The sequence below is a fragment of the Carcharodon carcharias genome, chromosome 7, assembly GCF_017639515.1.
Source record: "Carcharodon carcharias isolate sCarCar2 chromosome 7, sCarCar2.pri, whole genome shotgun sequence".
In the NCBI taxonomy this organism is placed as follows: domain Eukaryota; kingdom Metazoa; phylum Chordata; class Chondrichthyes; order Lamniformes; family Lamnidae; genus Carcharodon; species Carcharodon carcharias.
In genome coordinates, this window is record NC_054473.1 from 74,903,893 (window position 1) to 74,920,435 (window position 16,543).

The 16,543-nt window shown below is 43.8% G+C and overlaps 1 protein-coding gene across 1 annotated transcript in view; it reads right to left on the bottom strand.

Annotated features, from left to right (window-relative positions):
- Positions 1 to 1,848: 1,848 nt before the first annotated feature.
- LOC121279944 (cullin-associated NEDD8-dissociated protein 1-like) overlaps positions 1,849 to 16,543 on the bottom strand; it is a 57,399-nt gene continuing 42,704 nt past the window's right edge. The window contains exons 12-15 of the mRNA XM_041191533.1: positions 14,749 to 14,918; positions 11,233 to 11,397; positions 10,502 to 10,609; positions 1,849 to 4,320 (exon numbers count right to left, since the gene is read on the bottom strand). Of these exons, the coding sequence (XP_041047467.1) occupies positions 4,093 to 4,320; positions 10,502 to 10,609; positions 11,233 to 11,397; positions 14,749 to 14,918 (671 nt within the window). The 3' untranslated portion in view covers positions 1,849 to 4,092. The remainder of the gene's footprint in view (positions 4,321 to 10,501; positions 10,610 to 11,232; positions 11,398 to 14,748; positions 14,919 to 16,543) is intronic.

Consider the following 16,543-nt stretch of genomic DNA (forward strand, 5'->3'; position numbering starts at 1 on the left):
CATTGATTGTCTTTGTTGAAATTATCAGTCCTCATTTCATACTCTTGTACTTACAATTATGGATCTTATCCCCACTTGAGCACATTTAATCTTCTGTTCATAACAGCAACGTGGGAGGCAGAGACACGTTCTGGGGACAAGGGTTCAAATCCCCTGGCAGATGGTGGAAGTTGAATTCAATAAAACTCAAATTAGAAGTCTAATGATGACCATGAAACCATTGTCAATTGTTGTTAAAACCCACCTGGTTCACCAATGTTCTTTTAGGAAAAGAAATCTGCTGTCCTTACCTGGTCTGGCCTACATGTGACTCCAGATCCACAGCATTGTGGTTGACTCTTAAGTGCCCTCTAAACAAGGGCAATAAGGGATCGGCAATAAATACTGGCCTAGCCAGTGATACCTACATCACAAATTTTTTTAAAAATTGTATTGCTGTAGCACCAGAGCTTCTTATTTGCAGGATATATTAGTAAAGATCTCACCTTGTGCCCTGCAGTTGGACTGTGGAAATTGCTTGAAAGATAAAGTGGTATTAAAAATGTCTAAAAACTTGCACAACTCAAATGGAAAATTTTTCCATAAGCTACCTTTGTCTGAAACCTTCCTAACCCATCCAGCCCCTAACCTTGGGCATGGTGGTATGGTTGCCCCCATTCCCCCTAATTTACTGGTCCTCAAATTGACAGCTGTAGACTTGGGGCTGAGTAAGTGAATGAGTGGTAGCCAAAGGCAGGCTTGGTGTGAGGTAAGAGTGCAGCAGCTACATATGCAGCACAGTAGGTTAGCTGTCTCACCTAGGAGGGGTATCACACATTGTGTAGTGTGGCACAAAGATTGCAAGGCACAGAGCTTGGCCTTATTGAATAATTTAAAAAAAATATTTAAGTAGCTATACCCCCCCCTCCCACCTTCAGATATCCAAGTAAATACGTTTGGTTGAAAGCATTATTAAACATTTCACATGCAACACTTTCATTGAGTATTGTACAGTATTTATAGGGTGGGGTGGCCTTCAACAAAAAATGTTTTAGTTATCTCAAAATCATCCCTCACCCCATCCTGTCCTTTGCTCCAGGCAGCAACTGGTCTGACATTAACTAGACCCTCAGCATGGTGGCTTAGTGCTACATTACTGGGCCAGCAGGGAAATGATTTTTTTAAATAACAAAGGTACTTACTGTATTGAACATTTGTGCAAAGCTAACATAAGGTTAGCTTCCAATGTAAGCACTAGGTGCATTGCATGCCAATATTTGGTCACTTTTCCTACCCCCATCCCCTCCGAGATGACGGTGCACTCCCATCTCAAGGACAAGTGAACAGTACAAGCTGAAACAAAGCATGGTCTTACTTGACAATCTGTCCCATACCACACTGTTGGCTGAATGAGTAAGCAAGATGGCAATGGTCTTACAGATGGGAAGCCAACAGCAATGTTTGTGATGGAAAACTGTCTTTGTGAAGGTTTGGAAGTAAAGTGGGGGTGAAGTCAGCATCAAAAGAGCACTCTGGGGACTTGGTTCATCTTTAAGATCCATGGGCATCAGCTGAAAATGAATACTGCCACACTGGTGCGCATTATCAAGTGGTAGGTCAATCACCAACCTGCTGAGTTCTTGACACGAGTCATCTGCTGTGAAAGAGGCAGTGGGCAGGGAAGTCAGTATGATGCAAGTCACTTACCTTGAGCTGCTTTCCCTTCAATGATACTGGTTCAACCACTTGAGACAATATATCAAACAGGCTGCAACTTGTGCAGCATGCAAATTGACTCGAATGGAGGAGGATCTCCCACACCTCTTAATAAGGCATGCACAACATACAGTAACAGCCTGCACAAACACCCCGTGCTTCAACCTTTATTTTTATAATACCACTTGCTCCAAAATATTCATGAACTTTTAATATAACACTCCATATTGACAGTTGCCTTTGACTTTAAAAAAAAACTGGAAAAGTTGCAAATGAGTCACTATATTGCTTTCTGTGGCAGTTTTCCAGTACTTTTGAGCTGATCAGATTCAAAACATCACATTTATAGCTTGCAAACTGTTCAAGTCATCTTCGCATGTTAAGCTTATAGATCCAAGATACCAGAAGACCTATTTAGCAGCACCCCATCTGGTCCAGTGCTTGATGGGCAGCCAACATTTCAACTGGGCACAACTGAAAGATCAAATAGACCTAATATCAGGCAGTATGCCAACACAGTTCTGTGTATGTGACAGCTGCCACAGTATTAGCATATGACACTAGATGCCAGTAATGCATTTGGTAACTAATGGATGATATATTTACAAGCTGTGCTGGAGACATCTAGATGCTGATCATCATCATTGCACCCAATCTCTCCCATTGTTGTTAAACTTCCCAAATCCAATACTGATGAATACCTGAAAATTGACACTGGGAGCCCAAGTAGACTGCTTCACTTCAGGATCCCAGGTTTAACAGTGCATTGTAGTGAATGGACCATCTTCCATCCAATTCACTAATTTTATTTCTTAAAAGATAGAATGTAGAGCAAGGTGTTGCATCACATGACATTTAGCATTAGCATAATTAGCTGTGCCAGAGGGCAAAGGAGTAGAATATGCATTTGCTTTAGTTGCAATCTGTCAGCACCAAGTCTAATTGTTTCATTTATAGAAGGGGAGGGGGTTGATCTGCTTGCATCAGCAATTCACCATTTTCATTCCCAATAAACTACTCCCACATGCTAAATTGAAATGCTTTGAAACAAATGATTTTCCCCTCAATGGTAGAGTCTGCAAGGACTAAAACAGTCACCTAAGCACAGCTTGTCTCAGTCCGAAGTTCCTCACCAGGAGAACTTGGCTGTTCCGTCAGGGATAAAGAAATGCAAACAGGATTGGAAAAATCTGTTTTGTACATTCCTGAATTATACCTTTCTGAACCATAGTGGTGACCATCATGAATTGGAGGAGCCCATGACTATGAAACAGATTTGGAGATCTGTATTTTACAACAGTAGAGTCTGGGGACAGTGCTGGTTGCTGTGTATCAACACCATGAAGCATAGAGCTGGGCTTCACAACTAGACTAGACCATTCCCCAATCTTGGCTGTTCCAAATGGAACGCTCAATAGCCTGCACGATTATCCTAGGAAAATATACGGCAGTAAGGCAGTGGTGCTCACAGCAACATGTGACATCATTGAAAGTACCCAGGATTGCCAGGCCAATGTGATGAAAAAGGGTTCATCCATACAGAATAGCAATGGTCAGGTTGCATTTACATAGGTTATTGTTGTGCCAACACACTTGACGTTACTCGAGGTCACACCATGGGACTGTATTAATCTGGTAACTGTCTTCCAGCAGTCTTGTTCATTTAAGTTGACTGTCCTTTCCCCTCCCAGCCTAATTCCTCACCCATACGCCTCTCTTCCAAAAATTAGTTTTTTTCTGCCTTCCTCTAGAGAAGGGTCCAAATGCAACCATTACTTGGTACTGGCAGCCCAGAATTCTCACCTGGTAGGTGGTCGAGCCTCCCAGATTGTACTGTGAGCACTACATCCAGAACAGAGGTCTGAACATGCATTGAATCAGTCATCCCACGATTGAGATGGTAGAATTCAGGTCAGTACTTGGGGCGAGCATACAATCACCAAATTTGAAAATCTTCTTTGGTTAGGGCGACGAGATGCACAGACATATTTCCAATTCAGCGGCTTCATTTTGTGCCTTATGAGGTCACTTGAGTGATGTTCATTGGGACCCTTCAATCTCTCCCTCTCAAAGCCCAGTTTGCCCTTTCTTCCCAATGGGGAGAGCGAGTCCAACTACGACCATCAGTCACCTCAAAATCCCCAACATTCCAACACAGTACTGGGTGCTGGGTGTGGTGGAGGGGGACACTATATGGACCGTATTGTGAGTCACTAACATCCAGAAACAAAAGTCATGCAAAGGCAACACAGACAGCCAGCCCATACCAGTCATTGTGCTGATAGGAGGGGCTGCAACAACAGAAAAAAAAACAAATGGCAAGATATAAATAATATTTCACACAGGAGTTAGTTATGAAGCCAAAGCATCTTGTTTAGATCCTTTTCGTTTGCTTTTTTAGCTGATGTCCATTGTTTCTGTACTATTCGCTGATGTGTTGTCCTTCTGAATGCTTTCAAAAATGGCCGCCATCTCTGGGTTGGACCGGATCTGTGACTGGAACTCTGCCATCAGCGCACTCTTCTCAGCCTCTGGGATGGTGAGTAAAGCTGCTACCGCCCTCATGGCTGAGCGTTTCAGCTCGTCCTGCTTCTCAAATTCCTGCTTCACTGAGTTAGCCTTCACCTGTAAAAGACGGCAAAACAGCATTATACTCTACCCTCTCAGTTCCCTGTAAACAGCATCATACCCTACCCTCTCAGCTCCCTGTAATCAGCATCATACTCTACCCTCTCAAGTCCCCGTAAACAGCATCATACCCTACCCTCTCAGCTCCCTGTAAACAGCATCATACCCTGCCCTCTCAGCTCTCTGTGAACAGCATTATACTCAATCCTCTCAGCTCTCTGTAAACAGCATTATACTCGATCCTCTCAGCTCTCTGTAAACAGCATTATACTCTACCCTCTCAGCTCTCTGTAAACAGCATTATACTCGATCCTCTCAGCTCTCTGTAAACAGCATTATACTCTACCCTCTCAGCTCCCTGTAAACAGCATTATACTCTACCCTCTCAGCTCCCTGTAAACAGCATCATACTCTACCCTCTCAGCTCCCTGTAAACAGCATCATACTCTACCCTCTCAGCTCCCTGTAAACAGCATCATACTCTACCCTCTCAGCTCCCTATAAACAGCATTATACTCTACCCTCTCAGCTCCCTATAAACAGCATTATACTCCACCCGCTCAGCTCCCTGTAAACAGCATTATACTCTACCTTCTCAGCTCCCTGTAAACAGCATTATACTCTACCCACTCAGCTCCCTGTAAACAGCATTATACTCTAACCTTTCAGCTCCCTGTAAACAGCATTATACTCTACCCTCTCAGTGCCATGTCCACCCTTAGGGGGAAATTTGCTGAAATACAAACAAGAGTCAAATCGAGGTCATGTTAAATTGACACAAATCATTGGTTAGGTCACAGTTAGAACACTGTCCAGTTTTTGGACACTTCATTTTATGAATGATATCAAGGGGATGAGAGCAGAAGTGAAGGAAATGGAAGAGACACGATCGAGGACCTGGTTAACAACGTTTGATTGGGGGTTTGCAGGGAGGGAGTTCCTCACTTGAGCAGATAGAGATATTGGCTTTGAGCACTGGTGTGGAAGGTGGTATTGTCAGAGCTGATGTGCCAGAGATGGAGAAACTAGGAGAATGGAATAGAGTCCTTACAAGAAGCACAGAGGGTAGAGTTGCAGTCAAGGTAGCTTTAGGAGTTTGAAATAACAGATAATGCTGGAAAAACCCAGCAGGTCTGGTAGCATCTGTGTGACTCTTTAGCTCTGAAGATAAGTAGAAATGTTTAAGAGGGCATGGAGCAGGTGGAGCAAAATAGAAGGTCAGGGATAGGTGGGAGCTAAGGAGAAATTTGACAAAGATGTCATGGGCACAGGACAAAGGGAGTGTTAGTGGTAGTGTTAAAGACTAAAGAAGGTGCTGATAGTGGCATAGAGTGAAGATGGCAGAATGTGTTAACAGCAGAACAAAGGTCAGTGCTCCATTAAAGCAAATCAAAAACAAGTGACAGATGGCCCTGTTGGGGGTGGGGAGTGTTGGGGTAAAAGGATAAAAAATATAAAAAAAATAAATAAAATTATTGGATTAAAAAAGGGGTAAAAATGCAGGAAAGAGTTCATGGTCTAGAGTTTTTGAACTCAATATTAAATCTGGAAGGCTGTAAGTGCCTTATCAGAAGATGAGGTGCTGTTCCTCCAGTTTGCGTTGGACTTCACTGTAACATTGCAACAAGCCAAGGATGGACATGTGGGCATGAGAGCAAGATGGTGTGTTGAAATGGCAAGTGACACGAAAATCTGGGTCATGCTTACAACTGAGTGAAGGTATTCTGCAAAGTTGTCACCCTTGCCGGCAGATGCTGTCGTTGTCTGGCTAATGACCTCTACCTTGCAGAGGCAGAGTGCCAACTCTCAGATACTTCTTCCTACTTTCCCCTGAACCATGACCCCAACACCAAACGTCAAGCCATTGTTTCCAGGACTGTCACAGACCTTACCTCCTCTGGTGATCTTCCCTCCACAGCTTCCAACCTCAGTGTTTCACCCCCGGACAGCCTGCTTCTGCCTCCTTCCCAAAATCCACAAACAGAACTGTCCTGGTTAATCCACGGAACTTACTTCTTCCTATCTTGATTCCATTCCCTTTCCCCTTGTCTAGTCTCTTCCCAACTACATTTACAATTCCTCTGGCATCACACATCATAACAACTTCCAGTTTCCCGGCCCGAACCACCTCCTCTTCACTATGGGTATCCAATTCCTCCACCTCCAGCCCCCATCAGGATGGTCTAAGGGCTCTCCACTTCTTCTTTGAACAGAGCCCAAAAAGTCCCCATCCACCACCGCTTTCCCCCACCTGGTTGAACTTGTTCTCTCATTGGACTATTTCTTCTTCAACTGTTCTCACTTCCTTCAAATAAAATGTATGGCTATGGGTCCCCCATGGGCCCCAATTATCCCTGTCTCCTTATGGGGTGTGTGGAACATCTCTTGTTCCAGTTCTACTCCAGCTCCTTCCCACAACTCTTTTTAGTACATCAGTGACTGTATCAGTGCCACTTCATGTTCTCATCTGGACCTGGAAAAATACATCAATTTTGCTTCCAATTTCCACCCCTCTCTCACCTTCACATGTTCCATCTCCAATACTTCCCTTCCTGGGCTTCTGACTCCATTGGTGGTGATACTGTCTACCAATATTCACTTCAAGCCCACCGACTCCCACAGCTACCTCGACTACAGCTCCTCAAACCCTGCTTCCTTTAAGGACTCCATCCCATTCTGCCAGTACCTCCACCTCCGTCGCATCTGTTCCAATGATGCTACCTTCCAAAACGGCGCTTCTGACATGTCTTCCTTCTGCCCTAACTGAGGGCTCCCCACACTGTGGTTTCCAGGGCCCTCAAATGTATCTGACCCATCTCCTGCACCTCTGCCTTCACCCCTTCCCTCCTTCCCAGAACTGTAACAGGGTCCACCTTGTCCTCACTTCTCACCTCACCAGCTTCCGCATTCAAAAGATCATCCTCAGCCATTTTCACCAACCCCAGCATGATGGCACATCTTCCCCTCACCACCCAGTCAGCATTCCATAGGGACCATTCCTCCATGACACCCTGGTCCACTCCTCAATCACCACCAACACCTCATCCCCCTCCCACAGCAACTTCCCATGCAATCTCAGAAGGTGCAACACTTGCCCCTTTACTTCCTCCCTGCTCACCATCCAAGGCCCCAAACACTCCTTTCAGGTAAAGCATTACTTCCCTTGCACCTCCTTCAATTTGGTCTACTGCATTTGCTGCTCCCAATGCTGTCTCCCCAATGTAGAGGAGACCAAATGCAGACTGGGTGACTGCTTTGCGGAACACCTTCGGTCAGTCCGCAAGCATGACCCAGACCTACCATTTCAACACACCATCTTGCTCTCATGCCCACACGTCCGTCCTTGATCTGCTGCAATGTTCCAGTGAAGCCCAAAACAAACTGGAGGAGCAGCACCTCATCTTCTGATTAGGTACTTTACAGCTTCCGGACTTAACATGGAGTTCAACAACTTCAGACCATGAACTCTCTCCTCCGTCTTTACCCCTTTTTTAATCCAATCATTTTTAAAATTTATTTATTCACATTTTCTGGCTCATTTTTTGATCCTTTCCCCCCCAAATCCATAGGTTCATCTGTCACTGTTTTCATGATTTCACAGCGTGCTGATCCTTGTTCTGCTATTAACGCATTCTGCTATCTTACCTTTATGCCACTATCATCTTTAGTCTTTAACACTCCCTTTGTCTGTATTCATGACATCTTTGTCAACTTTCTCCTTAGCTCCCATCTATCCCTGACCTACCTTGCTCCAAACAGTATAATATCCATCACTTTTCTACTTCTCTTTAGCTCTGAAGAGTCATATAGACTCAAAACATCAACTCTGTTTTTCTCTCTCTACAGATGCTGGCAGACCAGCTGAGTTTTTCCAGCATTTTTCTCTTTTTATTCCAGATTTCCAGCATCTGTAGTATTTTGCTCTTTATTTTAGGAATAAATAGATATAGGTTGATAGATTATCTTCAGAAATGGAGACAGACAAGTTGAGGAAGGAAGGGAAGAGTAGAAGAAGGGAGGTTTGAAATTTGGAGCAAAGTTGATGACATTTTCTAGTTCAGGTCAAGAGCAGGAAACAGCACCATTACAGTCATCAATGTACCAAAAAAGTAGTGAGGCAGGGGAGCCGACTACAAGTGAAACAATTCCACCTATTTCAAGGCAAATAGCTGTTACGCATAGGTGTGCTATAGGAACCTGTTTTATTTGAGGGGAGATTTGATTGAGGTGTACAAGATTGTGAGGGGCTTGGATAGAGCAAATGAGGAGAAGTTAGCAGAGAGGTCAGTGACTAGGGGCATAGATTTAAAGTAATTGATAAAGGGATTAGAGGGGAGAATTTTTTTTCACCCAAAGGACGATGGGGATCTAGAATTCACTGCCTGAAAGGGCAGTAGAGGAAGAAACCCTCAGCTCATTTAAAAATGTGTCTGGATATGCATCTGAACTCCTGTAACCTCCAGGGCTAAGGACCAAGTGATGGAAAATGGGATTAGGCTGGGTGGCTCATTTTTCAGCCAGTGCAGTCACAATGGGAGCCATAAATTTTTCTACATTTTCTAACTATCTGAAAAGGAGGAATATGTGAATTGCTCCTTAGGGGAGCCATGGAGACATGGGTTGAATGGCCTTTTGTGCTGTAACAATTCTATTCTATCCTATTTGGAGGAAGTGAGTGGAATTAAAAGTTCCAAGTAAGGACTAGTTCAGCCGGTTGGAGGGTGGCGGTGGATGGGGACTAGTTGGGCCTTCATTCAAGGAAGCAGCAGTGGAAGACTATCCTGGTGGGGGAATGGAGGTATAGCAGGATAATGGGTAGGGGCTAAACAAGCGGAGAAAAAAAATGAGACACGTATTGGGAAGAAATCAGTTCCATGTGGCAAAAACAGGCTGAAGTGATGACTCTATCAGGGCAGTCCTCTCTGTGGATCTTGGACAGGAGGTAGAAGTGGGCTCTCGAGGGTTGAGGACTGATTTCCAGAGCAGATGAGGTCAGTGATGGTTTTGGAAACAATGATTTGATGCTTTTTCGTGGGGGTAATGGTTTAGTGAGAGATAGGTGTCAAGAGAGTGGGATAGCAACATAAGGATGCTGCCACTGAGCCATAGGTGAAGAACAGACCACCAGAGTAAGAGAGAGAGAGAGAGAGCGCAAGACTCATGAAAAGGCTTCACCTTGGACAATCACCTGCTCTGCTCATTACGATAAGGCAGGAAATACTGAATGAGGGAAGGACATTTAGTGCATTTAGCCCACTCCCTCCAGTACATTACAACCAACTCTGTCTCAGCTTCATTTCAGTTATATTCTCTTACCCCTGGGAGGGTGGGACAGAAGATGTAAATCCAACATGCATATTGCTGGCCAATTATCCATGTAGATATTACTTTAATCCTCACTAAACAGTGTTCAGCAATCTCTGGCAAGGACTTGTTGGGGATCAATTATCTCAACCCCAGGACATTGCTGCATCACCATCTCCAACAAGAGAGAACTTAACCATCACCCCTTGACATTTATTGGTATTACCATCAATGAATCCCTCACTCTCAACATCCTAGGGGTTACCATTGACCAGAAACTAAATCAGACTAGCCACATAAATACTGTGGCTACAAAAGCAGGTCAGAGGCTGGGAATTCTGCACTAAGTAACTCACCTCCAGACTCTCCAAAGCTTTTCCACCACCTGCAAGGTACAAGTCAGGAGTATGATACAATACTCTCCACTTGCCTGCTCAGACGACACTCGAGAAGCTCAATACCATCCAGGACAAAGCACCTCACTTGATTTGCACTCTGTCCACCACCTTCAACATCCACTCCCTCCATCATCGACACAGTGGAAGCAGTGTGTACCACATACAAAATGCACTACAGCAACTCACTAAGCCTTCTACGACAGGTCAAGGATAGCAGACAGATGGGAAGACCACTATTGCAAGTTCCCCTCCAAGCCACATAACATCCTAACTTGGAACTATATTGTTGCTCCTTTAGTGTCACTTGGTCAATAACATTATACTCGCTTCTGAACAGCACTGTGTACCTACACCACATGAACTGCTGCAGTTCAAGGAGGCAGTTCAACACCACCTTCTCAAGCGAAAGTAGGGATGGGCAACAAATGCTGCATTTCCCAGCAATGCTCACATCCTATGAACAAATAAAAACTTACCTTAGTAGTGCAGGTTGCACGCAGGGGTTCCACCAGCCTGTCTAACCTCTGGAGCACGGCACTGGGGCTAACGGCTGACAATCGCGCTAACATGATGAAAGTCAGCATCTGCAGGAACAAGAAGAAAAGTGAAGCTGTTTAGAAGGAACGAGAAAGTAAAATTCACATTACCAGGTTGGGCGGGGCCAAGCGGCAGGTCACCAGAGTCTGATCACCATCTGTAAGTCGGGTTAACCAAGTGTCTTTATGTATCTGCTACCAGAGTATGAACACAGCACAGAGTGAAGGGACTTGCATGTCCCTTCTCTTGCACTAGATTCTAAGGGTTCTAAGATTAGTTTCTCGCAGTCTCAAATCGGTTCATTTTGAAGGACTTACCAGCAGAGGACACCCATGCTCATCACCCCCCTGTCCCGTCACCTCGCCTCTGCCTGCCGTCTGCCTGTCATCGCACCTCTGCCCACCCGTCAACTCTGCCCGCCACCACACATCTGCTCAGCTGTCACGCCTCTGCCCACCACCCACCTTTACCTCACCTCTGCCCCTTGCTGCCCCTCACCCACCTGTCACCTCGCCTCTGCCCTCGCCCACCCAGGAGCATGCCTCTGCTTGGCACCACACTGCCCTTCATCTGCCTGTCACCACCCCTCTGTCTATCAACTGCCCATTACTGTGCCTCTGTCCATTGCTCACACAGCTCACGTTTGGCATTTATGGATAAACTCATTTACCTTGATGTCATAATGATCCTTTAAGCCATCTTCCACATGGTTCAGAAATTCAAAGATGTCCAGCCTATCGAGGCAGCTGTCCAACAAGGTGTACATGCATTCAAAAGCAGCTTTCCTAATGTCAAGCCCATCATCTACCGTGTGTTTGAAAGGTCCCATTTCTACCTGGGAAGAAATGGAGGGATTAGTCAGGAAACCCAGGGTAATTACACAAAACACAAGTAATGGAAGATTAACATGGTGGGTGTGTAAATCAGTCACAGTAAACAAGTTCAGATTTCATCATTCATTGCTGCTGCCTGTAGCTAATCCTGCCAGGAGATCTGCTGTCACAGTATGTCATACTCATCTGTCTTGTGTCATCCTCATACAGACACTGTAGCTCATCTGCAACCACTCAGACATCTGTCATCCAACTACACCTATGGTGACCCCTCTTTCACCCTCGAGAAGAGATCTCTGTAGCTTTTCAGCTGATTGAATGGCTGAAATACCAACGCTTTCTTATCTGGATGTCACTTAAGAGTTCTTTTTGTTCTTGTAGTTTTAACCATCTCTTCACTGGTCTTATGGTCAGTTTATGGAATTTTTAGCATACATCTTAGCATTCACATTTCAAAGACCTCTGTTTTCTACCACAGATCTTTATTTATTGCCCAGGTTTCCGAGGCTACAGAAAAGTAGATAGAATGTAGCATCTTATGAGTTTTGTCCTTGTTACAAGTTTGAGTTTTCTTGTTAGCACAAACTTCATCTTCACAAAATTACTTCTGGCTATTACTACCCTTCTTCTGGCTTCAGCATCGCATCTACCATCTTCTGTTATCATTTGTTCTAAATAGACAAACTTATCTACTTGTTCCAGTGTGACACCATCCACTTCAGTCTTCACGCTAGTTTCTTCTAATGTATTCCTTCAAACTACCATTATTTTTGTCACCTTGGTGTTCATACTCAATCCATATTCTAAATTTCTAGATTTTACTTGATCCAAGATATTTTGTAGGACCTCTTCCGATTTTGCAAGTAGCGCTATGTCATCAATATACCGCAAGTTTGCTCTGTTCTAGCCTCCAATTTTTACCCCTGGAAGTACATCTAATTCATTGAATATTGTGTGTACAGACTGAATAATTTTGACAACAGTACACAGCCTTATTCTACTCGACTTCACTTGAAACCTATCCGATTGTCCATCTTCTATGATGCTCTCTATTTGCTCCCAATAATTCTCACATCTTTACTGTCAACGTCACATTTCAGCAACATGTCCATTAGCTTTTGGTGATAAACACAATTGAATGTTTTTTCACAGGCCCTGAAGCATATGTAAAATGTTCTTGTTTACTTCTAGATATTTATCAAAGATTGTTCTTTGGTTGAATAGTCCCTTTCTGGTTTCTACTCCAGGTCTAAATCCAGACTGCCTTTCATCAATTTCTGCTTCAAATGTGTCACTATTTATTTCTATTTTGATTTTCAAGATCAATTTAATGAGATGACTCATTAAGCTTATAGCTCTAAAATTATTGCACTCTACTGCTTTTGGTTTCTCAGGTAGCTTAACGAATAATGAATGTCTCAAGTCGCTTGGAATGTATCCTTTGGTATATATTTGATCACAAAATTATCACTGTTATCATGTTAATTCTGTTTCTCCAAGGGCTTTTAGATATTCTGTTGTTACTTCACCTATGCCTGGAGCTTTCCCTGTCCTCAATTTTAAAGCAATCTTTACCTTTGACACCGTAACGTTTGGTATATCGTTTGCCTCTATTTCTTGAGGATTCTCTTAATTAGGATCATCGTACAATTCACTTATATATTCTGTCCACGTTTTTGCTACTGCATCCCTTTCAAACAATATTTTAACCATCTTTGTCTTTTAGGCACCCACAATCTATTGTTATCCCTTTCTATCCATTAAAGATTTCACCTTCTGGTGCATAACTCATTTTGTGATTTCTTTCCAGCTCGAATACTTCATCATGCATCTCTTTAGCCTGCCTACATGCATTCTTTATTTTGTCTTCAATTTCATCATACACAGATGTGTTTTTTTTTAATTCCTCTTTCTATTACTATTGTTAGTATCTCATCTGTTATCCACCACCTTGACTGAAACCTTTAAGATCCTGAGGGGTCTTGACAGGGTGGATGTGGAGAGGATGTTTCCTCTTGTGGGTGAATCTAGAACTAGGGGTCACTGTTTAAAAATAAGGGGGCACTCATTTAAGGCAGAGGTGAGGAGAAATTCTCTCAGGGGGCAGAGTGTCTTTGGAACTCTCTTCCTCAAAAGGTAGTGGAAGCAGTCTTTGAATATTTTTAAGGCAGAGCTAGATAGATTCTTGATTAACAAGGGGGATAGACAGGAATGTGGGGTTGAAATTACAATCAGTTCAGCCATGACCTTATTTAATAACGGAGCAGGCTCGAAGGGCCGAATGGCCTACTCCTGCTCCTAATTTGTATGTTCTTTTCCATTTTGGTAATATTTCCTTTGCAATATGTTGTATACTCTCTTTCATATTTTTCCATTTGCTTTCTATTTCTTATTCTGACATTTGTGCTGTTTCCTCAATCCTGAGACATTCATACTTGTTTTTTGATTTTAAGAGCGAATAACCCTCCGATGTTCTCATCCTTCAACATGTTAGGGTCTAAATGGTCGCATGTCTTTTTCTTCTTTCGTATTTTCAGTTTCCATCTTAATTTTTGCCATAAGGAGACAATGATCTGAACTTATATCCATAATAGGATATGTATGAATGTCCTTTATACTTCATCAGTCATTATTCCTACTAAAATTACACAAGAATAATATTTACAGAATTAGATCACCACAGTCCTAAAGATGGAAAATTGACATGCACAATAAAGGGCTGATTTTGCTCTCTTTTGCGACGGATGCCTAGATGTATAATTCCCAGCCACAAAGCAGTAGTGGAGACCTGTCATACTAGGGATTTCCTGCCCTACACCCCCAAGAGATGGGTGGAGTGGTCACACTCTAAGAAGACATAGCCATTCTCACGAGGACAGGAAGATGTAACTGATTCGGCAACGTCATTTTTCAACCCCTTACCTACTTCCCCAATATTGCATTTGGATCCACTAGGAGGGTGTCTGTGCCCCTCCTCTGAACTGTGGTTCTGTGATAGCACTCACGCCTCAGTGTCAGGAGGTTATGGGCTCAAGTCCCACTCCAGACACTTGAGCCTAAAGTCCAATGGATATTCCGGTGAGACAGTGCAGCACTGTCAGAGGTATTCAAATGAAATGTTAAATGGCTCTATCTGCCCTCTCATTTGGACATAAGATGCCACAATGCTATACTGAATAGCAAGGGAGTTATGCCCAGTGTTCTGGTCAATATTTATCTGTTTTGTGGTCATTACCAGATTGTTGTTTTGGGACCTTGCTGTGAACAACTTGGCTGTCACATTTAGGATATGGCATGGTCATATTAGGTGCTTTATCTTTCATCTTTTCAAACCTTCTGTGTGACATGCTTACCTCTCTGATGAGCTCCTTTCTGACTTTGGTTTCATTGTACAGCTGTGGAAGCACCGTCTCCAGCAAGTCCCTGATCAGAGAAGGCTTATTGTGAGCCGCGCAGTTGAACATCACCAAGGCAACACGTCGGACGTTAAGATCTGGGTCCTCTAGGGTCCGCAAGAAATCTCCTGTTTAAAAAAAAAGATAAACATTAACGACTGCAGAACAGCATGTCATTCCCTTTTTTAGATTAAACTTTCCCAATGGCTGGTGTTGCTGCCCTGCTCGGCATGGGACAGAGCCCTTCCCAGGCCTGTCAACCTACCAATGACAAACTGATGAATTCAAAGCCCCTCAGGCAGAGGAGACCATGTGTGAAATTGGAAAATTGTCTAGTGGGCTGAACCAGAAATGCACGTGTTGGAGTCTCAGGCGAGAACAGGGTTAGGTTCGGTTGCTGTGATCCCTTGGTTTAACAAGTTGGCAACATTCCAGGGGTTCAAGTGTGCCTGGTATCTGTACAAAACAGACAACAGTGAACAGGCAGCTGTCAATGGAAACAAAAACTGAGCAGAGGGTAAAGTGGGCAGCCAAATCTCCAGATGCATTTCATCAGCCCCAAGTGTCCAAACTCACATAAGGAACAGCTACTAGGGCAGCATGCTGCAGAGCACCAAACATTCTCAAAATTGAATCCCAGCAAGGAGTTAATGCCTTCTGGAAGGGCTGGTTCGCGAGGAGAAACCTTGGCAAAAGAAGTCGCTGGACAGCAAAATGGCAGCACACCCATTCACCACCTGGCTGAAGCTGACTGAACAGAGTCTAGTTCTTACACTCCTTTCATTCAGGGTCCATGGTGCAGCATATGTAAACACTATAAACATGGCTGCAATTGTGGGCTCAATCCATCAAAGTTACACCTAGCATTCAGCACTCCTGCAACATTTCAGACTGTGCCAAGATTATCATCTGCCAACTGTCAAGGGAGAGCTCAGAGAGTGTAGCACTCTCCCTCTCAGTCAGGAGGTCATGGGTTCAAGTCCAGAGACTTGAACACATAAACCAGGCTGTCAGAGGGGATGTCTTTTGCATGAGACCCTAAACCCAGGTCCCACCTGTCCTCTCATGTGAACATAAAAGATTCCACAGCACTATTGGAGCAAGCACAAGAACGTTTTCTCCTGGCCAACAGTTATCCTTCAAACCATACCTGAAACAACTTATCTGGCGTTTACCACATTGCTGCTTGTGGGAGAATTGGCAGCTTTGTTTTCTGTGTTACAACTGTGACTACACTTCAAAAGTATTTCATTGGTTGTAAAGTGCTCTGAGATGCCCTGAGGCAGTGAAAGGTGTTGTATAAATCCAAGTTCTTTCTTTACTCATCTAGAACATTCTATTGTAGTGGCACTGTCTACACAAGAAAGTTTTCAACTGCCATTGTCCCCTCAATTACACCCTGCGCCTCATAAAAACTGTTAACAATCTCCCAAAACACATTTCCCCTGAAGATGCTACCCCTTTGTTATCAAATTCATTCTCCCTCAACTGCCCCCTTCACTCTTTCGCCGCACTGGTTTGTCCTCTGGTGTTTTGTACAAGTTCCTATTTGTCATATGAATGCTGAGCTAACCGGTGTAGAGTAATGAGAGACCACCCAGCACTGTGGGTGTGCGGGTAGGTATAAAGGAGTCAGGTATTCACCAAACATCTACATTTCAGCAATGGGAATATTCCAGCCAGGCCCACTGGCTAGTGATAAGAACAACTGCTATCGATTTTTAATCCCCTTTTAGCCCTTGGGTACTGAGTC